General features: G+C 50.3%; 2 protein-coding genes and 1 pseudogene across 17 annotated transcripts; 1 reads left to right on the forward strand and 2 right to left on the reverse strand.

The window, feature by feature from the left end:
* Positions 1–4,044: 4,044 nt before the first annotated feature.
* On the reverse strand, positions 4,045–10,334 carry Mrm1 (mitochondrial rRNA methyltransferase 1). Of its 3 annotated transcripts, XM_087573443.1 has the most exons (6): positions 9,970–10,275; positions 9,657–9,856; positions 9,406–9,499; positions 6,686–6,818; positions 6,485–6,604; positions 4,045–6,343 (listed from the first exon to the last, which is right to left on the reverse strand). In XM_087573443.1, exons 1-6 carry the CDS (start codon positions 10,075–10,077, stop codon positions 6,264–6,266), a joined length of 735 nt encoding a protein of 244 aa, XP_087429569.1. In that variant the 5' UTR covers positions 10,078–10,275; the 3' UTR covers positions 4,045–6,263. The 3 variants fall into 3 exon arrangements, with proteins under 3 accessions (XP_087429569.1, NP_001102302.1, XP_087429570.1); NM_001108832.2 differs by having other exon boundaries at positions 4,951–6,343; positions 9,657–10,334; XM_087573444.1 differs by lacking the exons at positions 4,045–6,343; positions 6,485–6,604; positions 6,686–6,818 and adding an exon at positions 8,867–9,272 and having other exon boundaries at positions 9,657–10,275.
* Positions 10,335–11,851: 1,517 nt separating this feature from the next.
* Dhrs11 (dehydrogenase/reductase 11) lies at positions 11,852–22,549 on the reverse strand. Of its 13 annotated transcripts, none has more exons than XR_015630805.1 (7): positions 21,554–22,549; positions 17,748–17,957; positions 14,152–14,246; positions 13,451–13,580; positions 12,784–12,919; positions 12,526–12,591; positions 11,852–12,404 (listed from the first exon to the last, which is right to left on the reverse strand). XR_015630805.1 is itself a non-coding variant. In XM_087573034.1 (7 exons), the coding sequence occupies exons 2-7, from the start codon at positions 17,865–17,867 to the stop codon at positions 12,363–12,365; spliced, it is 546 nt and encodes a 181-aa protein (XP_087429160.1). In that variant the 5' UTR covers positions 17,868–17,901; positions 21,554–21,820; the 3' UTR covers positions 11,852–12,362. The 13 variants fall into 13 exon arrangements, 9 of the variants coding, with proteins under 9 accessions (XP_087429160.1, NP_001014141.2, XP_087429156.1 ...); XM_087573034.1 differs by having other exon boundaries at positions 12,784–12,876; positions 17,748–17,901; positions 21,554–21,820; NM_001014119.2 differs by having other exon boundaries at positions 12,784–12,876; positions 21,554–21,812.
* Ube2i-ps4 (ubiquitin-conjugating enzyme E2I, pseudogene 4) lies at positions 15,509–16,277 on the forward strand (annotated as a pseudogene). Its single transcript, XR_015631895.1, has one exon. The product of XR_015631895.1 is annotated as a ubiquitin-conjugating enzyme E2I, pseudogene 4 (transcript).
* Positions 22,550–23,202: the final 653 nt, after the last annotated feature.

The raw sequence follows: 23,202 nt of genomic DNA on the forward strand, positions 1-23,202 counted from the left end.
ATAAACCACAGAGTCAACTGCTTTTCAAGGAATCTCCCTTCTGACAGCCACAGACCTCAGTAAAAAACAGAGAGCCTGAGGGACAAAGAGCCAGCAAAGTTCAGAGCAGGGCTGGCCCTTCCGGTCCCCATTGAGGGTATTCTCTGAAATGGGATTCTGTGATCCAGAGAGCCAGTGTCCGTGAAAATCCTTGTGGGGCTGTGGTTGAGGGGAGCTTTGTTTAGGAGCAGTCTGGCCTCAACCCAGTGATGCCCCCGACCCTCATCCCACACTTTTCCAATGTAGAAAGAAGCAGGTAGAGCTGGAGGCCCTGGGACTCTGGCCTGACTTCTCCTCCACTGCCCGAGTCCACAAAACAAGGCTCTGTCTGCAAGAAGGTAATGTCAGGAGCTGTTCAGCCCACAGTGAAGTGATAGTCACTGCTGGCAATCACTAGGGTCACAATTTATAGAGCACTGTGCAGCCCCCTGAAACGTATAGTCTTCTCGTTTTACAGAAAACATCAAATGATAAGCAATTTTCAGAGGCTTGTCCGCATCAGAACAGGCAGGTGGGAATCGGACCTGAGATGTGAGCCACATTTACATTGAGGATTCTGAAGGAAGGGACCACACTGCAGTCCTGGGTGGGGCTGGGCGGGGTTAGGGGTAGATTGACAAACCTTTGGATGAGAGGCTGACAGGGAAGGGCAAGGAATGGGCCACTCCAGGTGCTGTGTCCCTGACCCCAGACCCTCAGGTGTGAGGTCAGCGGCCAGCCTCCCCTGATGCAAGACCCTTCGGTACACATCTGGAGCATAAGCCTTTAAGGGTAGGAGGTGGTCAGAACTTTCTGGAATGCTTCCCCCAGCAGGATGAGCCCAAAGACCCCCGGGAAGGTGTTAATGAAACGGGGAAGCTGTGAACAGACCCAGGAGTGATTCCAATCTGACACCTCCACCCCAGCCCCCACCAGTAATGAGCTAGGACCTGCCCTTCTCCCCAGAGAGAGGACGAGGAGAGAGGGAGGGGTCCTTGGGCATCTTCTGGCTTCTGAAGCCCCATTTCATCATTGTTATGTTTACTGCGGGACAAAGCTCACACTTACTGGCCATCTACTATTTCCTGTGCACTGCACTAAGTCTCTTTTCATATATCTGAATATGACTCCTCCCCTCTAACCTATATAGTGTAAGCCTATATCATAAGCACTGCCTTGCTTCCATAAGCTACAGAAGAAGCAACCTAGTTAAACCAAGGCCAACATGGAGACCTGGAATTGTCTAGAGTCTGGTGTTCACAGGGCAGTGCATGGTGGTACATGTCTACAACGCAGGCACTTGGGATGGGAGGCTGTTGGCAGGGAGACCGTGAGTTCAAGGCCAGTGCTGAAGATACAGCTCAGATGATACGGTCTTTACCCAAGATGCACTAGGCCCAGCTGGGCCTGATCTCCAACATCAGAGAAACCTATCATCCAAGCACTTCAGAGATGGAGGCAGAAGAAGCCAGGGGGTTAAGGCCAGCACTGACTACAGAGTGAGCTTGAGGCTGCATGAGATCTTGCCTGCATAAAATTAATTAGATTAGAAAGCATTTGTTCTCTGTGCTTTTGGTACAGTGCACCTGACGTGTACCCACCAAGGACTGCACACAGGGAGGCGGGCTGCTCACCATATGACCTTGAAGTTCCGGAGGGGGAAGAACGAAGGGTGGCAGGGTTCCAGCCCCACCATTAAGGCTTCCTGTCTGTTCTCTCCTTCCCAGGTGTGCAGTGAGCATTGAAGTAGGATGCTTCACTGCCCAGAGGAGGAAGGAGCCCGTAGGAGGGGTCTGCAGAAGGGAGGGGGATGCTGGGGGAAGGAGGTGCTGAGGTGCTGGGTAGAGTCCCTGTTTGTAAACATCATTAATCAGGGATTAGCAGATGGGCACGATAATTGCACCTGTGGAAGTGAGAGACCTCAAGGTTGATTACATTTACAAACTGTGGGGATCCCTGGTGCCTGGCCCTGCAAGGGGCCATCGTGAGATCTAGTTTAGGGCCCCCGGGCTTGGGAAGGTTTGACGACAACGTCGCCTCCTGATGTGTATGTATGTATGTATGTATGTATGTATATATATATATATATATGTATATATATATATATAATTTCAGTCTGGGAGGCCAGGTGAGAGTGAAGAGGGGGATAGAGAGAGTATGGGGTTCATTCAGCTACTGAGGAAATTCCAAATGAGTTTCCAACCCTCCTGAGACCTTCAACATCTCAACCAGGATGGAGGGAAAATGGGGAGGGAGCTGGCCAAAAGGAAATTCTGTAAATATTTTTTCAACTCTAGTCCTTCCCCAACTGCTCCCAGGATCCCAGGGTAAGTCATTGTATTGCAGCTGAGTGGAGCCTTAAAACTTCTGGGGCCTTAAAACCTCTGAGGCCAGGGGCTGGGGATTTAGCTCAGTGGTAGAGCGCTGAAGCACAAGGCCCTGGGTTCGGTCCCAGCTCCGGAAAAAAAGAACCAAAAAAGAAAAAACAAACAAACAAAAAAAAAACCTCTGAGGCCAGTGTGAAGGAGAAGCACATCCCAGTGCCCCTAGCCCCAGGCATATCCTCAGGTGCACTAGGGAACAGCATGGGCCTCCAGAGGTGGGCGTGGCCTTTCCTTATCTGCATCTTACGGACCTTGAAAACTGAGACCTGGATTTTTCTTTTAAAGATTTATTTTTATTTGTATATGTGTGTGTGTGTGTGTGTGTGTGTGTGTGTGTGTGTGTGTGGTACCAGAAGAGGGTCTCAGATCCCCTAAGACCGAAGTTACACATGGCTGTTGGTGCTAGGAATTGAACCTGAAAGCACAGCCAGTGAGCTTAGCTGATGCACTATTTCTCCAGCCCAGTTTGCTTTCTTATACATCCTAGGACCACAAGTGAACTGTGCTCTCCACATCAATTATTCATCAAGAAAAGGCCCCATGGACTTGCATCCAGGCCATTCCGATAGAGGCATTCTCCAAGCCAATCTATGGAGGAATTTCCTCAGTTGTGATTCTCTTTCCATTTTATTTATTTATTTTATATGACTACACTATAGCCATTGGCAGACACACCAGAAGAGGGCATTGGATCCCACTGCAGATGGTTGTGAGCCACCAAGTGGTTGGTGGGATTTGAACTCAGGACCTCTGGAAGAGCAGTCAGTGCTCTTAACCACTGAGCCACCTCTCCAGCCCCCTGATTCTCTCTTTCCAGATGACTAGTTTGTACTAAGTTGACAAAAAAACTAGCCAGCACAGTTTTAGACAATCTCTTAAGGTCACACAGAGGGAGTGCCTTCAAGTCTGAAGACAGGGGCCATCATGCCCGGAAAAATTAAAACATTTACAAAAGAAAGGAAAAGGAGGGGCTTAAGAATGCCTCGGTGGTTAAGAGTGTATAGTAGGATTTGCAGAGCATCCAAGTAGGCTCCTAGCACCCATGGCCAGCATCTTATGATCTGTAACTGGCTCACCCTCTTCTGGATTCATAAGCTCTCATATCCACACATATAATAAAATACACAAAAAGAAAATAATCTTGAAAGAAAACAAGCAAGAAAGAAATGAATTGGGTCTGGTGGCTTAGGCTGGTAATCCTGGATACTCAGGAGCTTAAGGCAGGGAGATTGCAAGTCCAAGGCCTGCTTGGGCTAGAAGATAAATTCTAGACAAGCCAGGGACCCTGTTTCCAAAAAATAAAGAGGGTTGACAATACAGGTCAGTGGTCATGTTTGCCTAGTAAGAGTGTGGCCCTGGGTTCAAGCCCCAGGACCTCCAAAAGAGAAAGAAAGTGGGGCAGGGCAGGTGACTCAGTGGATAGAAGCACTTGTCCTCAGCCTGAAGACTTGAGTTCAATCCTCTGAACCCATATAGTAAAAGAACTGACTCCAGAAAGTTGTCCTCTGACCTCCACATGTGTGTTGTGAGGCGCACGTGCGCGTGCGCGCGCGCACACACACACACACACACACACACACACACACACACACACACACACACCTCTGAGAGTGAGAAGCAAAGAAAGGCAAGAGTGGGCTCCTTCCCCGGAGACATTTGTTTATTTATTTTTAAAGGTTGACTTATTTACGTATATGGTATTTTGCCTGCATGTACACTTGCACACCAGAAGAGGGCATCAGATCCCATCACAGATGGTTGTGAACTCAGGGCCTCTGGAAGAGCAACCATTGCTCTAACCACTGACCCATCTCTCCAACCCCTGGAGACTGTTAATTAATTGATTTGGTGTCTCTGGGCATTAACAGCCACTCTCTTCCCTACCCCATGGCTCCAAGGCACAGGAAATGTTAGAAATCTCTATTTGAGTTAATAAAAATGACAAGACGATACAAAAGAAAAACAAAACCCGAATCCCTGCCCTAGGCTCTCGAGAGAGGCAGCACATTGTTGGGCTCCAGCTCAGCAGACCTTGCAGCATCTGTGGGGTTGGGGACACACAGCTCAAGATGAGAACCCCGGTGGGGAAAGGCGCTGACAATAGGGTTCTCTGTCTTTCTTGGGATGAAAGCTTTAAGGCAGTTGCGGGCCCTGTTCATCTTCATTATTTGCCTGGGTTTGAAATCACCTGGGAGACACACCTGGCTGTGTCCAGGGAGGACTAAGGGATGACTCTCCCTGAGTGTGGGGAGCACCATCCCATGGCTGGAGTCCTGGACTAAATGAAAGGGAGAAAGGGAGCTGAGCACCAGCATCCTTCACCCCACTTCCTGCCTTGATGGGGTGCATTGCCTCACACCCGCTCCTGCTGCTATGTCTTCCCTGCTATGATGAACTGACAGTATTTCCTCAAACTCAAACCCTTCCCTCAGATGTTTTTGTCAGATATTCCCCAAATAGCAACACTACAGGTCCTCTGCAAACAGATTCAAACTTTGTAGTAAGTGTACATAGCTGTTAGGATCCTACAAATCAACTCCAGGGAGAGTACAGGGGAAGGGGCTGTTTGTTTGTTTATCGAGCACCTACTACATACATCCTTCGAGGATACAGAGAAGGCCTGGAGGCAACTCATCCCCGCTCTCACAGCCTCCAGGGTTACAATTCAAGGGTCGATGTCCTCCCACCCCACACTCAGGGCTGTCGGTCAGAGATGATCTGGCCCTGTGTGGAGACAGTTTTGGTTTTGTGACAAGAGATGGTATAGACTCCCTGTCATCGGGAGGATGGCATCTCACAACGCCCAGGACGGTACCTACAGCAAAGAACTGTCCAGCCCAGGGCTCAGATACAGCTCGCTGGGTGGGGTGAATGCTGTGCTTGCATGAAGCTCTGGGGTCTATCCCCAGCAACGTATACATTGGCCATCGTGGTGTAAGAAGATCAAAAGTTCAAGGAAATCCTCAGTTAAATAACAAGTTTGAGGACACCAAAGGTACACAGAACATTAGACCCGGTCTCCCTTCCCAGCAGCACACAGCAGCTGCTGTTTTGGCCTAGTTTCTTTAAAGCTTATTAGGTGTTCCAATGTGTAGCCCAGAGTGAGACCACTGCTCGGTAATATCACTTCTGCTCCACTTGTGGGACGCTGGAGGAGGGGTCCAAGCCTAGTGGGTTGCACAAAAGTGACCCTGACTTCACAGCCTCTCAGACTCAAAAGCAACAAAGGCCTGGGATCATAGGTTCCCTCCACTGGGCTGCACTGGCCAGTGTCTGGAAGCTGTTGGCTATTTTCCCTGTCTCTAATGGGTCCCTGCAGAGAGGGGTCTCCCTGCAAGGGGCTGCAAAACTATGGTGCAAAGAGCAAGACTGCCACCTACTGGAGAGATTGGGCATGACCACTCAGCTGCTAAGGGCTCAGTGGATGGAATCTGGAGTCTTATCCCCATCACTCTGAGAGATAGGGCTATTATGTACCTGTTCACTCAGCTTCCCTCAACAAACTCACCCTCACATTCCACACACCCTGCACTGGACTGCGTGGTTCCTCCGCCTGCCACGGCAGCCTCCTGACTTCTAGCAGGAGCCAAGACAGATACTGTCTGTCCTAATCCGTCCTGGGAATTAGCAAACTACCATTTCCAACTGGAAATGAAACTTCTTTTGGTCTTTAAAGTCTCCTGACTGTAGCCAACAAATAGGATCTCACAAGTCGAGGGTCCATTACATCCAAGCCTGAGGATGAATGTGTGACTCATCTCAGACAGTCTATGTCAGCCCACATTTGCCCTGTTTTTCTGACCACGATGGTAGTCCTGGGTACTGGGCCTCTCTGAGTCCTTCAAACGTAGCTAAGGGTTCTCAGGAGTCTTGGAGACGTTGTCCTCTCTCCTGTACAGGGAAACCCTTCTTCTGGCTGCAAATGGAGTGTAGAAGAATTCCTAAACGTGAGGGAAGAGGGAAAAGATCACAAACACAGGCAGGACAAGAGACTTGTTTTACACATACAAATGAGGCACAGAGGAAATGCTTGCTCGGGATAAATAGTCAGAAAGGAGAGGAGAGGGAAGGTGTTGACTCACCTGTAGCCACAGACACATTCAAGGACTCAAGGCCGGGAGGCAGGTGGCGTCCGGGCAGAATGGTAAGGAGCAGCTGGCAGGTGGCGAAAACCCCCTGGGACAGACCAGAGCCCTCATTGCCTGCAGAACACGATGAGACAGTATTAGCGAGCCCCAGCCAGATGTCCACGTACAAATACAAAGCAGGTACAGCCTACCTACCCAGCACCAGGAGAGTGGGCCGGTCCCAGATGAACTCTAAGCAGCTAGTGACGGGGACCTTGGAGGACTGGGAGATCTCAGGACCTGGGCAGCCCACCGTGCCCACCACGAGCCACCCCTGCTGGGCCTTGGCCTGGAAGAGGGAAGGAAACCATGTGCTGGTTCACTGAATCTTCATCAAAGCCATGGTCAAGGAGGAGCCCAGCCTTGCACACACACATTCACTGAGAGATGACTTCAACTTAGTCAGGAAGTCAGGACCTCTACCCGGCCAGGATCTGCTCTGGGCACTGAGGTTGCCCAAGAGCACGCAGAATAAAATCCGAGCTGTGTGGCTGAAAGCAGATCTAAAGATAACTAAGGAATGAGTGTCTTGTAGACAGCGGGAGAAGGTTCCAGACAGGGAGATCTACAAGTATGGAGGCATGAAGGCCCCGCCCACCTGTCATACCTCAGGACTGTTAAGTTGGCAAGTGATAGGACAATGGCCACATAGGGTTAGGTCTCAAGGGCCACTGGAAATATAGGGCTTTTATCATGATATAAAAGTGTTGAGCCGTTGTCTGGCTTTTTTGAGATATGAGCTCATGGGATGGAGAGATGGCTCAGAGGTTAAGAGCACTGATTGCTCTTCCAGAGGTCCTGAGTTCAAGTCCCAGCAACCACATGGTGTCTCACAACCATCTTCTGGGGTGTCTGAAGAGAGTGACAGTGTACTCACATATATGAAATAAATCTTAAAAAACAAAAAACAAAACAAAACAAAAAAAAAAAACCAGGATTGGGGATTTAGCTCAGTGGTAGAGCGCTTGCCTAGCAAGCACAAGGCCCTGGGTTTGGTCCCCAGCTCCGAAAAAAAGAAAAAAAAAAAAAAAAAAAAAAAAAAAACCAACCCAGGCTGGCCCTGAACCCATGGTGGTCTTCCTGTCTTAAGTCTCTGAAGTACTGAGACTACAAGTAGATCTCACAGACCTAGTGCTTGAAAGGTTATGAGCAAAGTGATGCAGTCTGACCTGGGTCTCAGCAGAATCATGTCTGCCATGCCGAGACCCAAACCCCTGTCCAGGGAGCTGGGAACTCAGACGAGAGTAGCAGAGGAAACAGTAAGAAAGGATTTGGGGGCATAGCTGTGGGATCAAGACAAATCAGATAATGTCTGACTGAACAACTGAGCAGGGTAGGTCCTAGAAAAACAGATGGTCAGCCTTGGAAATGGGGAATTTGAAAGGCCCACAGTGGGAGTAGAGGGAAAGAGACTGGTGGATCCCTGTGAGTTCCAGGCCAGACGGATCTACAGAGTGAGTTCCAGGACAGTCAAGGCTATATAGAAAAACCTTGTCTCAAAAGTGAATGAATGAATGAATATGGGAGCTTAAGCCACAAAAGGGCTCATGGCATAAAGGCACTGGCTACCAAATCTGACACACACACACACACACACACACACACACACACACACACGAACTTGAGAGGCTGAAACAGGAGAATTGTGAGTCTGAGGTTGGCTACATAGCCAATCCTTTTCTCAAAGAGCTAAAACAAGGGGAAAATGAAGCTATGAGACTAGATTTGGAAAAAAAAAAAAACATTAAATCAATTACTTAAAAGAGATCCAAGGCCTAGGGAGGCCAGAAGAGGGCATCAAATCTCTGAAAGGAGGAATTATAGATGGTGGTGAGCCACCATGTGGGTGCTGGGAATCAGGCTTCAGTTCTCTGGGAGAGTAGTCAGCACTCTGAACTGTTAAGCCAGCTCTCCAGTCCTAGTACACGTGACTATTAGGGACTGAAATATGACTATTTCAAATTGAGATGTATTATGTATAAACATTTTAAGATGAGGTTTACACATCTGTTAGGAGGTTGACACAGGAGGATTTCTGTGGATTTGAGGCCAGCCTGGGCCACACAATACCCTGTCTCAAATTTTTTTCATTAATATTTAAAATGTTATGTTTTAAAGATAATATTTGTGGTATATTGTATAAATTTATGATTCTTTTTAGTTTTTTGTCTTTGTTGTTGTTGTTTTGTTAAGACTGGGTCTCACGTAGCCCAGGAGGGCCTTGCAATGAATGATCTTACTGTCTTCACCTCCTAAAACCTGGAATTATAGGCGTGTCATCAGGCCTGCTCTCTTTACTTTTCAGCTTGGTTACTGGAAAATCTGAAATTAGACACGTGGTTTGAATATAAGTTTATTACAGCTTTCTTTGGCCTCTTTTCAAGGTTATTTTCTCACTGAGGGATGGGGGTGGGGACGGGGAAGGACAGAGGTCAGAGGGACGGCCAAACGCGAGGCAATGCTGCCCCCTAGGGTCTATCCAGGAAATACACAGCTAAAGTACACTAAAGCTTGCCCCTTGCAAAGCCTTGTTTAAATCGCTTTCAAGTTGACTTTCTATTCCAAATACCCACGACTCCTGTCCACCAGCTCTCTCGAGTGCTGCTGAAGTCCCATGGGTGTCAGACATTGACTTGCTGACACAGGTGGCCAAGTCGTGTAGTAAATAAAGTAAATGAGGCGAGGAAATCTCTAACCAGACGAGGCTCTATTTTAAAGGCCTTGGGATCCTTCCCGGTGGGACCTAGAAGGTCGTAGGAATCAGTGCCACCACGTCCCCTTCTCTTCCCCGACCCCCAGACCACTGCTACCTGGAGGTAGCTTTAAGAGCTCGAGCTAGACTCATTGCCTCTTCTTCCCCTCTCGCCCAGGTTTACCTGCAAAAAACTCGCCAGGTCAGGAGAGGCGAACACGTCCATCACTTCCATGGCCCCAGCGCTGGCCTTGCTGACTACTGGAGTAAGCGGACAGCTGCAAAGGTTCCCCACGATCCGTGTTAAACCCGGAAATCTCAAGCCCCGCGCCCTATACACCCCCGGGATCCCCACCAGGTGCTTAGGAACTTGGCTCCGCCTCCAGCTGGGGGGGGTGGTGGCGGGAGAGGGGCAGAGTTAAGGGACGTCCGTGCCTGTTTCTCCGGCTGGTGATGACCCTGTCTACTCCGAGGAAGTAAGCGGAGCGCATCACAGCCCCAAGATTGCGGGGATCCTGGATCCCCTCAAGGACGAGCCACAGTTGCTGAGGGTCGTCGCCTGAGCTCGTGTCTGCCGCCTCATCGCAAGGCCGAGGTCGCAGCCGGCTGACCTCCATGCACACGCCCTGGTGCACCTGGTAGCCACACAAGGCATCCAGTTTCTGCCGCCTGGGCCTCAAGACAGGGATGCCCCGAGCCTCGGCCACCCGGAGCAGCTCGGCCCGCTCCCCCTGCAGTCCAGCCTTACCGGCCTGGAGCAGGAGCCGGGCCACGTGCCGGCGGGCGGCCCGCAAGGCCAGGAGGCATGGGGACACGCCAAACAGACGTTCCAGCCTCTGGGCTGGCGCCAGGTCATCAAGAAGCAAGCGACTCAGCTCCTCCCCGCCAGGCCGCTCCCCGGGCCGAGCCACGGAGGAGAAATGGCGGGCAACGAGGCGATTGAAGCATCCGACCGTCCAGAGGAGTAGCATTGCTCCAGCAGCGCCCGGAACTCTGTAACAGACTGCTGGGGAGAACACGTTAGCCTCCCACACCTCGTCCCCGCTCAAAGACTGCCCACGACCTGACACTCGAGCCTAGACAGTCGCCTCCCAGACTCCCACGTGGGTCCCCAGCTTCCGGGTTCTGGAGGCCCAGCCCCCTGTCCGATGACGCACGCGTGGGCTTGGCGGCAACCATGTCTCCACAGCACCCCCAACAGGACTGGCTCGCACTGCCTCCACTGACGCTGGCGAGCTGAGAGGCTGTGCAGATGCTGAGCTAACCTCCCTACCTTGGACTGCTCTGGGTAAAGGGAGAAGTCAGGAGACTGGGATAGCCGCATTCAAGAACTCATCTGCAAAAACCAACTTATGACAATGGTTCGGCCACCTGTTCAATTGTCGGTCTTGGTGGCTTCCTACATCCAGGCACAATGTCATAGTTGGGACTTTATCTCAGAAGCTTATCCTGTCAGACCCTCAGCACTAGCCAGCAGAACTCCAAGAACATTTCCCATCTTCCCACGACTGAAATGAAAAGCCCCAATGAGCCTATCAAGCGACCGATGCCCTTAGCCCACAATAATGCTGGGACTCCTTTGCTCACTGCTCAGACTCTACTAATTCTTTTCAGCCCAGTCTTTTTTTTTTTTTTTTTTTTTTTTTTTTTGTTCTTTTTTTCGGAGCTGGGGACCGAACCCAGGGCCTTGCGCTTCCTAGGCAAGCGCTCTACCACTGAGCTAAATCCCCAACCCGAGCCCAGTCTTTTAAAATATCTTTTTAAACTTTTTTTCCCTTTTCCTAATACTTCTTCTTCTTCTTCTTCTTCTTTTTCTTTTTCTTCTTCTTCTTTTTCTTCTTCTTCTTCTTCTTCTTCTTCTTCTTCTTCTTCTTCTTCTTCTTCTTCTTCTTCTTCTTCTTCTTCTTCTTCTTCTTCTTCTTCTTCTTCTAATGTGCATTGGTGTTTTGCCTGCATGTATGTCTGTGAGGGGGTTGGGACACCTAGAACTGAAGTTACAGTTGCAAACGGCCATGTGGGTGCTAGGAATTGTACCAGGGTCCTCTGGAAGAGCAGCCAATGCTCTTAACCTTTGAGCCATTTCTCCCCTCCCCCCACCCCTTTTTAAATCAATGTCTCACTAAGCAGCCCTGATGGATGGCCTGAAACTCGTTGTGTAGTCCAAGCTGGCCTCAAATTCACGGGGATTCCCCACTGCTTATGCTTCTCAAATGTTGGAATTAAAGGTGTGCGCCACTCTACCTGGCTCCAACTTATTTTATTTTTCGAAATTCTTTCACGTGTGTGGACGTATTGTCTGTCTGTATGGCTGTGCACTACATGTGTGTCCGGTGTCCCAGGAGAAGAGAGGAGGATGTAGGATTCCCTGGGACTAGAATCAACCCATGGACTCTGGGAATCAAGCTTGGGTCCTCTAGTGCAGCCACTGTACGGACTTATTCACTTGTGTGTTTTGGAGACATGTGTATCCTTGGCTCCTTGGCTGGCCTCAAACTAACCATCCCCTGTTCCTACTCTAGAAGCCATGTTCCAAATCCACCCACCTTTCCATTTCCCGGAAGAAATTCTGAGACACCAACCACACCGATCACCAAGGGTGAAAAACCTGAAAGATACTTCTGAAGGCAGAGGAGGTTGCAATCTTGCTCTTTAATTGTGGTGAAATGTAGGAGACAGACCCTGATACTCTGTAGCAGTGGGGACCCCAGAGAAAGGGCCAAAACCTGGCTGGAAAGCTGAGGGAGGGGAGGGTTTGGAAAGGGGAGCCTGGAGCCCTGGACAACCATACAGGTAAAAGATGAGGCCTCTGCTGCTCCTACACTAAGGGGTAGGGGGTAGGGTACAAAAAGGATAGAGCAACGCCCCTTTTAGCCACATCCTTTTCCTAGGTCACAGGAGAGCAAAGGTGAGGGAGCCCCAAGAGGGGGACTCGGAAGAAGTTAGATAAAATAGTTGCAATTACATCTTCTCTCCCAGCCCATTTTTTTTCACATTTGTAACGGGAATAACCTGACGAACTGTCTGTCCCTTAGTGAGGTGGATATAGAAAGTAAGATCCAGGGCCCAGAAGTCAACACCTAAAATCCAGAGGCAGGAGGCAAGCCGTGAAGGGTCGGGGAGGTAGGCACTCCCCACAGAACACTAGGTCACCTGTTCTGTGGGCCTCATCTGGATGTCTCCAACCTGTGGAAGGCAGAAGGCTTGAGGCTGGCACCCCCTTAGCTTAGGGACTCCCTGCTGCCCCTCTGCTGGGCACGGCTAGGCTCTTCCCAGTGGGGAGACAGCTCCTTAAGGCCACACTCACCTGAACATGTGGAGGGGTGCTGAGAACATAGATGACAGCCTCGGCCACGTCCTCTGGTCTGAGACACTGAGGGCAGGGGTGGAGGGTGTTGAGACAAGAGGAGTCCTGACCCTGACCCAAGTTCCTTCCCACCCTGAGGGACTCTAACATCCACATTCCCACACCAACCAACCCCCAGGAGTGACAAGCTCAGTAGAGGGTACAGTCTAAGGGGACTAAGGGACTGAGTGGCTTTCCTAGGCCCAGAAGAAGACCCACCTTTATGTGTTCATAGGTGGCAGCTGCTTCCCTAGGGTCCTTGTCATAGAGTTTGAAGGCAAACTGTGTCTCCACCAAGCCTGGAGAGATACACTGGGCCAACAGAGAGGTCCTGCTCAGCCTGAACTTTATAGGCCTTGAGGAGGTTGAGGGGAAAGGATCTAGTCCACAGGGCTCCTGTTTCACAGTGACATCTGTCTCATGTCCTCAACTGTCCTCCTCCTTCCAAAGTCAACACTGAGAGTTCCGACCGGCAACTCTCACAAGACCCTTTACATGGAGCCCTTTCTATGTATTTGGTTGATGCTTTATAAAATGGTGTTCCTTAAAGCATCATTCCATTTCACAGATGTGAAGACTGAGGCTTAGGGAGGCTCAGTGATTTACCCAATCATGTGGTTGTCTAGGGAAGAGCCCAGAGAGCTGGTATCCAGTCACTGTGTGTGATTTCCCTTGGTCTCACTCCATGTTCCCTTCAAGTTGTCCCTCTCCCACTCAAAGCCTGAGTCTGGCCCTTGGCTTTGAGGTGACAGTCCCTGTAAGGTGCAGCAGTGCCCAGGATTTGTGCACTGTTGAGCCCAGAGGCGCTCAGCAGGCCTTCCTGGGCATGCACAGGCAGGAGGGCTGGGCCCACGCCATTCCCACCAGGGCTAGACCACAGCCTCACCGTGGCCCGGATATGGGTCTGGGCCTCCAGAAGCTCTTGCCTTAGTCCCTCTGTCAGTGCAGTGACGGCATACTTAGTCGCACTATAGAAATGGATCACAGACTGGGGTGGGACTCGGTGGCCACACATGCTGGGTGGAAGAAGGGAAGGGGAGAGAGGACAGAGTAAAGCTCCAGAGGCATGGGCAGTGCTCCTATTATCCTGGTCAGCCTACTCACCCAGAGGGAACCTCGTTGGAGGGGGCTCTGATGGCTACCCCAGTCCACGGAATAAATCTAGTCTCTGTAGTCTGCACCAGCTCCTGAAACCTGCTTTGCCTGGAAGCTGACTACACACTCGCGACTGCAGTCAGACAGCTTCCCAATGTTGTCTGTGTGCTTACTGATATATGCCCCCAACAGATAATGGGCACTCCTATGGCAGAGCCTGTGCAGTCTCTTTGTATCACAGAGTGGATTGATCCCAGGGCCTGAACAAGAGGCACGGTGGTGCTCGGTCCCAGGCATTGGCTATGGACCGCAGGGGCTGAGCTGCCCAGTCTAGACTGTCAGAAGTGGGCATTCCCCTTCGTCAGAATCATGCTGTTTGGATATTAAATCCCTACTTTACTACAGAAGAAACTGCTGTCTAGAGGTTGAATGAGCTGTGACAGATAGATCTCTAGCTGAAGGGTGTCCCAAGACCTGAGCCACAGGTCTCACCTGTTGATGTTAATGATGTGCCCGTCATCGACATTCCGCTCCTTCATGGACTGGTAAGCTTCCCGAGTGCAGATACTGAGGGCCAGCACGTTCACCTGTGGGCCAGGGAAGGCAACAGTGTCTCCAGCTTGGGCCCCATGAGCAGGCGTTAGAGCTCCGGGGGTGGCCAGGATGGGGGTGTCTTCTCTGCAGATGACCCGCCCCTCACAGCTGCCTCCTCTAGCTGACAGCCGAGGCAGCTCCTTTCCTGGCTGAGTCTCTAGGAATGAGCCTCCCACCCAAGCCCAGGACACTCTGCCACAGTCAGACCTCTGTCCCTCACGAAACCTGTCAGGGACAGTGTCCAGATCTATTCCCTCCTAAACAGATTGAAAGGCCTCTTGGAACGGCCTAAATGTTTTCTTCATACAAAGAACCCAGCCCGCCTCTCCCTGCCTCTCTCAGCCACCCTACACGAATGTAATCCCCACCCATCATGTATGGCGGAGGCTCACACACCTGCCTTTAACCTACACCCTGGCAACAGTCCCAGGTGTGGGGAATCTTCAGAGGGTGGGGTTGCTGGCCACTCCCGGCAGCATTGACCTCAAGTCCTCACCATTCTTAGAGCAGAGGTCTAATGACCTATCTGCTCTGAAGCACCAGTCTACTGTCTGCTCCACCCATTAGCCTTGCCAGAGAGGCCAGCAGAGATAAAGTTTTCATCGGATCCTCCTGCCTCCCCCCTCTCCAGAGGAGAGGGGCAGCTGGCAGATTAGCTGGTTCACTTTATCAGGTGTCACCCAGGCATCAGGACGGGACACCCTCAGCGAGGACTGCCTCAGCAGCTCTTGGGTATTAGGATGGAGAAAGGGCTCAGCCCCGTTTCTGGTCCTCTGGACAGGGTGGGATTGTGGGGAATATGGAAGACAAATGAACTCCTAGGAGCAGGCAGGAAGCCTCCTAGGTCTAGGGCCTACTAGGAAGGGGCTAATGGACTTAGGTGATATTCAAAACAAAGGGGCCTTTGGGCACTTAGGGGTCTCTCATTTTACAGATAGGCAAGTTGAGGGCCAGGTTTAGATAGACGCATCTACACGTAAGGGTTAGCACTCTGATCTCCCAGAAGACACGGCTTCATTTTCTTGTTCAGTGCTCCACTTCGAAGTACTTATTAATATGCCAGGTGCAGGGAGGGCTATGGTGTCGCTTTCAGCCTCTCAAATGCTTTCACACCCTAAAGAAGTGGTTCTTGGGGCTGGGAATTTAGCTCAGTGGTAGAGCGCTTGCCTAGGAAGCGCAAGGCCCTGGGTTCGGTCCCCAGCTCCGAAAAAAAGAACCAAAAAAAAAAAAAAAAAAGAAGAAAGGTTTTGTTTATGGGGCGCGGAGGGAAGTCCCGAGACAAAGGAGCGCCGCCGCCTCTGCCGCCGCGACGGTCCGGGCCGCGGTCGCCCAGGGACTTTGAATATGTCGGGGATTGCCCTCAGCCGACTTGCGACTTGCGCAGGAGAGGAAAGCCTGGAGGAAGGACCACCCTTTTGGCTTTGTGGCTGTCCCAACAAAGAACCCTGATGGCACGATGAACCTGATGAACTGGGAGTGTGCTATCCCTGGAAAGAAGGGGACTCCGTGGGAAGGAGGCTTGTTCAAGCTACGGATGCTTTTCAAAGATGACTATCCGTCCTCACCACCAAAATGTAAATTTGAGCCACCACTGTTTCATCCAAACGTGTATCCTTCTGGCACAGTGTGCCTGTCCATCCTGGAGGAAGACAAGGACTGGCGGCCAGCTATTACGATCAAACAGATCTTATTAGGAATACAAGAACTTCTAAATGAACCAAATATTCAAGACCCAGCTCAAGCAGAGGCCTATACAATTTACTGCCAAAACAGAGTGGAATATGAGAAAAGGGTTCGAGCACAAGCGAAGAAGTTTGCCCCCTCATAAGCAGCGGCCCGGGCTCCATGACGAGGAAGGGATTGGCTTGGCAAGAACTTGTTTACAACCTTTTGCAGATCTAAGTCGCTCCGTACAGTTACTAGTAGCCTGGGAGGGTTGAGCGGGCGCCATTTTCCATTTCCGCCACTGGCATATTCAGTCTTTTGTATTTTTGATTATTGAGTAAAACTTGCTTTTATTTTAATATTGATGTCAGTATTTCAACTGCTGTAAAATGATAAACTTTTGTACTTGGTAAGCCCCTAGGAGCTAGTTTCTTCTCGTCGCGCTCGGATGCAGGCATGCTTCCCACTGTTCAGAGCTCTGGCCTCCAGCTGGCTGTATGACAGAACCACACTGTCCCTCCTTCCTTCCCTACCCTCGTCCTTCTCAGAAACCTGGGCTGTTGCTTATGAGCCTCAGATCCAAAGTTGGCCAGCATCTCCATTCTGCACCACTTCCTTTGTGTTTATATGGCGTTTTGTCTGTGTTGCTGTTTAGAGTAAATAAACTGTTTATATATAAAAAAAAAAAAAAAAAAAGAAGTGGTTCTCAGCCTTCCTAATACTGAGACCCTAATACAGTTCCTTGTGTTTATGCTGACCGCCAACCATTTATTTTCGTTGCTACTTCATAACTGTGATTTTGCTACTGTTATGAACCATAACGTAAATATCTGTGTTTTCTGGAGGTCTCAGACAACCCCTGTGGAAGAGTCACTTGATGCCCTTCTACAGGGGTCATGACCCACAGGTTGAGAACCACTGCCCTATAAGACAGCCCAGATGTTGGAAACACATGTCTTCTAGGTTGCGTTTGACCTGTACATGCTCTTATTACATTTACTTATTTACGTGTGTGTGTGTGTGTGTGTGGGTGTGTGTGTACGCACGCGTGTGTACCCGCGCGCGCGTGCGTGCGCACGCGCCACACTGCTCATACGGAGGTCAAAGGACAACTTGCAGGAGCTGACTCTCTTCTCCCACCATATGGTTCCTGGGTATTAATGGTAAGCACGTTCGTGCACTGAGCCATCTCCCCAGCCCCTGGCCTGAACATGCTCTGAAGCATAAGACAGACTCCCCATTTCTCTTAAATCAAAGATCTGCCAATACAGCAGGGGAGCAACCAACTTGTAGCAGGGGCCACCCACCCCTTTACAAAGTCATGTGCTCTCCCACACTCTATAGACCATACCCAGAGACAGTTGAGTTTGTGATATTGATGATTTAGGGGTCAAAATTAATTAGGGATGCAGGTAATGTAAACCAATTAAGTTTGACAGGATTGAAGCTCAGAGGCTTTCATGAACTTGCCTGAACCGCACAGTTACAGCGGGGCTGGGTGCAAATCTAACTTTTCTCATCCCTGTTCCCTTTCATCCCCTAAAACCATGATCCCAAGTATCTAGCATGGGTGGGGACATTAAAAAAAAACAAAACTATAGTCCTCTCCCCTGCAATCTTTCTTCCATCCCAACTAATCCACAGTTTAAGAACTATCAGCAGCTGGAAGGATATTTATCCACTCACTATCCTTGTGAAACGAGTAGTAAATGGGAAATCAAAAACTGCCCCGGTGGGAAACTGTCCCCAAGGTCCCTCTGTCTTGCAGGCCCCTGGTTTCTACTCTCCCCTCACCACCCAGCCTCTGGCCCCGCTTCTGGAAACCTTACATTGAACATGTCCTTCCATCCACTGGTGCTGCCTGAGAGCAGGCTGTCAGGCCGGGCCATGCCGGCATTGTTGATGCAGATGTCCACACCACTGTGCTGGGATCGGACGGCTGAGAACATGGAGAGGATGTCCTCCTCATTTGACAGGTCACATCTGTAGGGGATCAAAGTCCCGGGGTAGCCTGCACTCTTACATTCAGCAGCCAGCTCCTATGAAACCCAACAGGGGTCTAACTGGGGTGTGCTGCTCATTCCCAAACCTCCTCACCCAGGGTCAGCCTCCCCTCCCCCAACACTACCCAGAACGCTCACGATAGTGGCAGCCATCTTTTGGCCATATGAGAGAGGCAGGGTCTACCCATCCCCAAAGCTTGGTCAAAGTCCAAGGGGATAGGGAACTCCCCGAGTGAAAGAGAATAATCAAGTCCATTAAGAAGGAATCTCACATATACATGAAAGTCTTCAGTGCTAAAGAGAAAGGAGGAGGCAGGGGTCCTGGGACAAGAGGGAAATTTCTCTTTGGCACTTTCCCCAATACCTGGAAGTAAATCTATATATACCTCTGATGCTACACCATTCTGCCAAGAGACCCTGAGCTGGTTACCCCAAGGCCCCAATTCTCTTCTCTTTAACATCAGGCAGTCCCTCCCTCCCAGAAGGGCTCAGTCTGAACTGCCACCTTCTCTTCCCAGAGGGCAGACAGAACTTAAAGGTGAGTCCTGTACAGAGCTCTCAATGCAGCTCAATCTCCTCTTTCTCCCTACAAGTGGTCGGGATGTCAAGACGTACTCTCTCTAATCCCTACTGCCCACCCCAGCCTAAGTTTTCCCCACCCACTCTTAGACACCAGCCACTAGACACTCCCTGTGTCAAGTCCTCAGGACATACTGTAGAGCCCTGAGAAAGCAGAGCCACTGTGCATAGAGGGAACTGACATTTAGAAGTTGGAAGCAAGTAGGCTGTGGGAGGCCAGTAAGTGACTGAGCCTTGTGAAGGTGACTGTGTGCATGCAGTGGGGTGCGGGGAGAAGCTGCCCTAGAGGAAGGCCAATTTGGCCAACTGCCCTGGCCTAGAGCCCCTTTCCTCCTTCCCAGTGAAGCTAGAAATAAAAGGCTCAATCAGGTGACCAAATAAATTCTTTCCTGTTCTTTTTCTTTTTCTTTTTTAAGACTGGGTCTCTTGGGGGTTGGGGATTTAGCTCAGTGGTAGAGCGCTTGCCTAGGAAGCGCAAGGCCCTGGGTTCGGTCCCCAGCTCCGAAAAAAAAAAAGAAAAAAGAAAAAAAAAAAGACTGGGTCTCTCTATGTAGTCCTGGCTGTCCTGGATCTTGATAGGTAGACCAGGATGGCCTTGAACTCACAGAGATCCGTCTATCTCTGCCTCCCCAATGTTATGTCTGGCTCATTCCTGCTGTAACTCTCTGCAAGTTAAAAAATGGTACCCCTCTGGGACTCAGAAGCCCCCTACCACCTGATTTTACTGTTCATAGCTACCTCATGGAATAGGATTTCTCCCAGTAGAATACCAGAATCCAAACTTAGTTTTGATATCAACAAATTCACCAACAAATAAAAACAGATAGTGAGCAAGAAACCCAGGAATTCACCCTGCTCCAGACTAAAAATCCCCAACAGCAAAGCTGTGTGTGTATATATGTCTGTGTGTATGTTTATGTGTCTATGTGTGTGTGTATCTGTGGATGGGTCTGTATGTGTGTATGTCTGAATATGTCTGTGTGTGTGTCTGTATGTCTCTGTGTGTGTGTCTGTATGTCTGTGTGTGTCTGTGTGTGTGTCTGTATGTCTCTGTGTGTGTGTGTCTGTATGTCTGTGTGTGTGTCTGTGTGTGTGTCTGTATGTCTCTGTGTGTGTGTCTGTATGTCTGTGTGTGTGTCTGTGTGTGTGTATCTGTGTGTGTGTCTGTGTGTGTGTCTGTGTGTCTGTGTGTGTGTCTGTGTGTGTGTCTGTGTGTGTGTCTGTGTGTCTGTGTGTGTGTCTGTGTGTGTGTCTGTGTGTCTGTGTGTGTGTCTGTGTGTGTCTGTCTGTGTGTGTGTCTGTCTGTGTGTGTGTGTGTCTGTGTGTGTGTCTGTGTCTGTGTGTCTGTGTGTGTCTGTGTGTGTCTGTGTGTGTGTGTCTGTGTGTGTGTCTGTGTGTGTGTGTCTGTGTGTGTGTCTGTGTGTGTCTGTGTGTGTGTCTGTGTGTGTGTGTCTGTGTCTGTGTGTGTGTCTGTGTGTGTGTCTGTGTGTCTGTGTCTGTGTGTGTGTGTCTGTGTGTATCTGTGTGTGTCTCTGTGTGTGTGTGTCTGTGTGTGTGTGTCTGTCTGTGTGTGTGCCTGTGCGTGTGTGTGTGTGTGTGTGTGTGTGTGTGTGTAGAACATTACTCTCCTGCCATTGCCTCTCCTTGCTTTACTTCTGCCATCTCCATTTCCTCTCCAAAATGACCTGAAATCGGGGCTGTCCCCACACAGCAAAGAGGTTCTCTGTTAATGACATGCACCCACCCTAGGGCTGAATGATCTGCTTGGAGATTCCCTTAGGATTCAGGAATTCCCTTTCTGGCTAGCTTAGGGTAGAGAAGTGGAAGAGAAGGCAAAAGTGACCTCAGAATTAGGGAATCAAAACTAAAAACAAAAAAAAAAAAAAAAAAAATAGGGAATCCAGTTGTCCAATCCCTGGCCTTAATCCTCTTGGCTCCAAAGCTGGGGCTGGGCCCTGTACTTCTCCAGGGAAAGGGAGGGGCGAAGTGAGGCAATGGTGAAGCAGGTGACCTTGGGATTATCTGAGAGGCTATAAAGTGTACCTTTGGTCAGTAGTTGGGGAGGGGACAGTCCTCCTTCCTGCAACACCTTCTCCCTTTGCCTCCACCCAAGGCCTCCTTACCCTTTTCTGTCAGAGGACTTTGAGCCACGGTGAAGACAGAGCCCTGCAGGTAAGGACTAACACACACACCTGATGGTGGTCCTGCCAGGGCAAACAATGGGAATTTCTCTTGTCTTCTCCCAAATGGCTATCACCTCCCCATCTTTTCTGAGCTGATGCTGCTCATAACTCTAGGAACCCCCAAAAGCATATCAAGAGAAAAACTAGGGAGTTCTGGATCCATTACACTTGGTCTTCTCAAGACTTAACACGTTTAATGCCCTATTTCACCTATTCAGCCCCACCTAGGAAAATGAATTGGGGGGGGGGGAGAAGAATCTATAAGTAAATATTCCAGTCACCATTTAGGCTCATGGCATGTGAATTGAGCCTCAGATATTAATTGAAAGGAGAGCTAGCTTCCACCCTAACCCCACCTTCACTCGTGGGTCACTCAAAACCTCTAGCTTCTTGCTCATTGGTTGGCTAGCACTTTACTCAGTGTGGCTTGGATGAGGTCTGGAGACAAGAGGAAACTAGCCTAGCCACTTAGGCTAGCCAGTTTTCTTTCCTTCTCCCTGGCTGCCTAGCTAGCCCTTGACCTCTGGCTTCCTCTTTCACCTGCCAGTATGGGGTGTTGGGGGGTGGGGTGGGGGACAAGATGGCAGGGGTAAGAGAAGAGAATACCAGGGGTCAGAATTTGGTACACTGTGGCTCAGGTTATCAGGAGTGAATGGTTCTTTATAAAAATAGGACTTAGAGAGAAGGTAGGTCCTCTCGCTACTAAACTCCTGTCCTCAAGGCCGTTGCAAATGGTAGCAGGCTGGTAAGAGCAGGGTCTCTGGCTCCGTCCACCGCCACTCTCCCTCCCCGACTCAGAGCCCTACCCCGTGGAAACGATGTCCCCACCCACCCGCCCCCGAGCGTTCCCGCTGCCCAGCGGAGCCTTACCTCGATGTTGCCAACGGTGCGGGCACAACCCACAACCTTCAGTCCCTGCTGGACTAATGCCCGGGCCACGGCCGCACCGATGCCCCCTGAGGCTCCCGTCACCAGTGCCAGCCGGTCGCGCCACCGCTCCATGCCAGCTCTGGTCATGGTCCCGAGCCGTCTGCCCACCTCGTTCGGCGAACTAGGCACTGGGATCGCGGAGTTTAGTCTAGAGTTACTGAAGCTCGGTAGCTCCCTGGTCACTGCTGGGGCGGGCGCGGGCAACTTGGAAATGTTGGAGCTGCGCCTAGACCCAACCCCTTGCGGGCCGGCCTCCGGCCGGGGCTCCGCCCTCGGGACCTCCACACTGGGCCACATCGCGTCGGAGTGGCCGCCTTTTCCGGCCACGCCCACGTCCCCGCGCGAGCCTGTCCCTCCCGCGGTAGGCGGAAACCGCACAGCCTTAAGGGTAGGGGCCCACTGGCGCGGAAGTGGGCCCTGACAGCCGGTAATTTGCTTTTACGGTGAGCGCTTCCCTTTGTGGTGGAGAGTCTCCTGCTACGAGAAAGAGAACGCACGCACTCAAGGCCTCCTTTGCTTAATCACTCCTACTTCCAGAGGCCTGAGGACAGGATGGGGGAACTAAAGATTTCTCTAGTGCCCTCCCAAACCACTGGTGACTGACACTGATTCAGTCTAAAAAAGCTTAAGTGTCTCTGCCACCAGTTGACCTGAGGAAGGGCTATTATTCACTGTACCCGATCCTTTGGCCTTACTAGCCAAGAAGTAGATAATTAAAATACCCAAGTATCGTACTCTACACCTAAATGGCACTATGGTCTCCAACTGTCTGACTGCACCCATTCCCAAGTCCTACATGGGTGCAAATGTTACACGACGTACATCAATTGTTACCCGCAAGAGTAGACAATTTAAACACCACGTGGCAGGCATATCTTTAAACATACATAATATACCCTTATATGATTTTTGTTGTTTTTCTCTTGTGCAGGAGATTCAACAGAGGGCTCTACTACACGGCCTGGTGGCACAAGCCAGTGAGGGGACATAGTGACAGGTCAACCAATTCAAGGTCATCCTTTACTACAGAGTGAATTCCAGGCCAAGCGGAACACGAGAACTTTTCTCAAAAAGAAAACAGTAACACTGGCACATAAATAGGTGTGATTGGCAGCCCAGTCCTAGGACAGGAATGTGCCCAACCCTTTTCATTTTATTCTCCATTATTAGGTTGTCAGTTTTGTTCACAGCAGGACTCTTATTTTCTGGCCACTCAGAATTTAAAACTGCCTGATATTGCAGGTGGTAGTGGTGCCTGCCTTTGATCCCAGCACTCAGGAGGCAGAGGCAGGCAGATCTTGAGTCTGATACCAGCCTGGTACACAGAGTCAGTCCCAGGACAACCCGGGTTACAGAGAAACCCTTTCTCAAAAAAGCAAACAAACAAACCCAACAGTCTGATGTCTACTTTCTTCAGACAGCCATCCTTAATGATTGCTGGAGAGGGGTAAGTAGTTCAAAGGTCAGGCACCAGCCTAGCAGTCACACAAGCCAAGTTGATGCAGTCCTAGGAGGCTGAGGCATCATGGTAAATTTGAGCTCAGTCTCAACTAGTGAGACCCTGACTTTAAAAGAAAAAGTAAATTCAC

This window comes from Rattus norvegicus, chromosome 10, assembly GCF_021556685.1.
Source record: "Rattus norvegicus strain SHRSP/BbbUtx chromosome 10, alternate assembly SHRSP_T2T, whole genome shotgun sequence".
NCBI lineage: Eukaryota > Metazoa > Chordata > Mammalia > Rodentia > Muridae > Rattus > Rattus norvegicus.

Excerpts from the sequence above, each read along its gene's own strand:
- Mrm1 (NM_001108832.2), bottom strand. The coding sequence starts at position 10,192 with ATGCTACTCCTCTGGACGGTCGGATGCTTCAATCGCCTCGTTGCCCGC. Across the intron at positions 9,500-9,656 it reads ATCACCAGCCGGAGAAACAG|CTGTCCGCTTACTCCAGTAG; the intron begins GCACGGACGTCC and ends GAACCTTTGCAG. Across the intron at positions 6,605-6,685 it reads GCCCACTCTCCTGGTGCTGG|GCAATGAGGGCTCTGGTCTG; the intron begins GTAGGTAGGCTG and ends CGTGTTCTGCAG.
- Dhrs11 (XM_087573028.1), bottom strand. The coding sequence starts at position 21,910 with ATGTGGCCCAGTGTGGAGGTCCCGAGGGCGGAGCCCCGGCCGGAGGCC. Across the intron at positions 12,920-14,151 it reads CACATCATTAACATCAACAG|GCCTATAAAGTTCAGGCTGA; the intron begins GTGAGACCTGTG and ends AACCTCCTCAAG. Across the intron at positions 12,405-12,525 it reads GCACCCCTCCACATGTTCAG|GTTGGAGACATCCAGATGAG; the intron begins GTGAGTGTGGCC and ends TGCCTTCCACAG.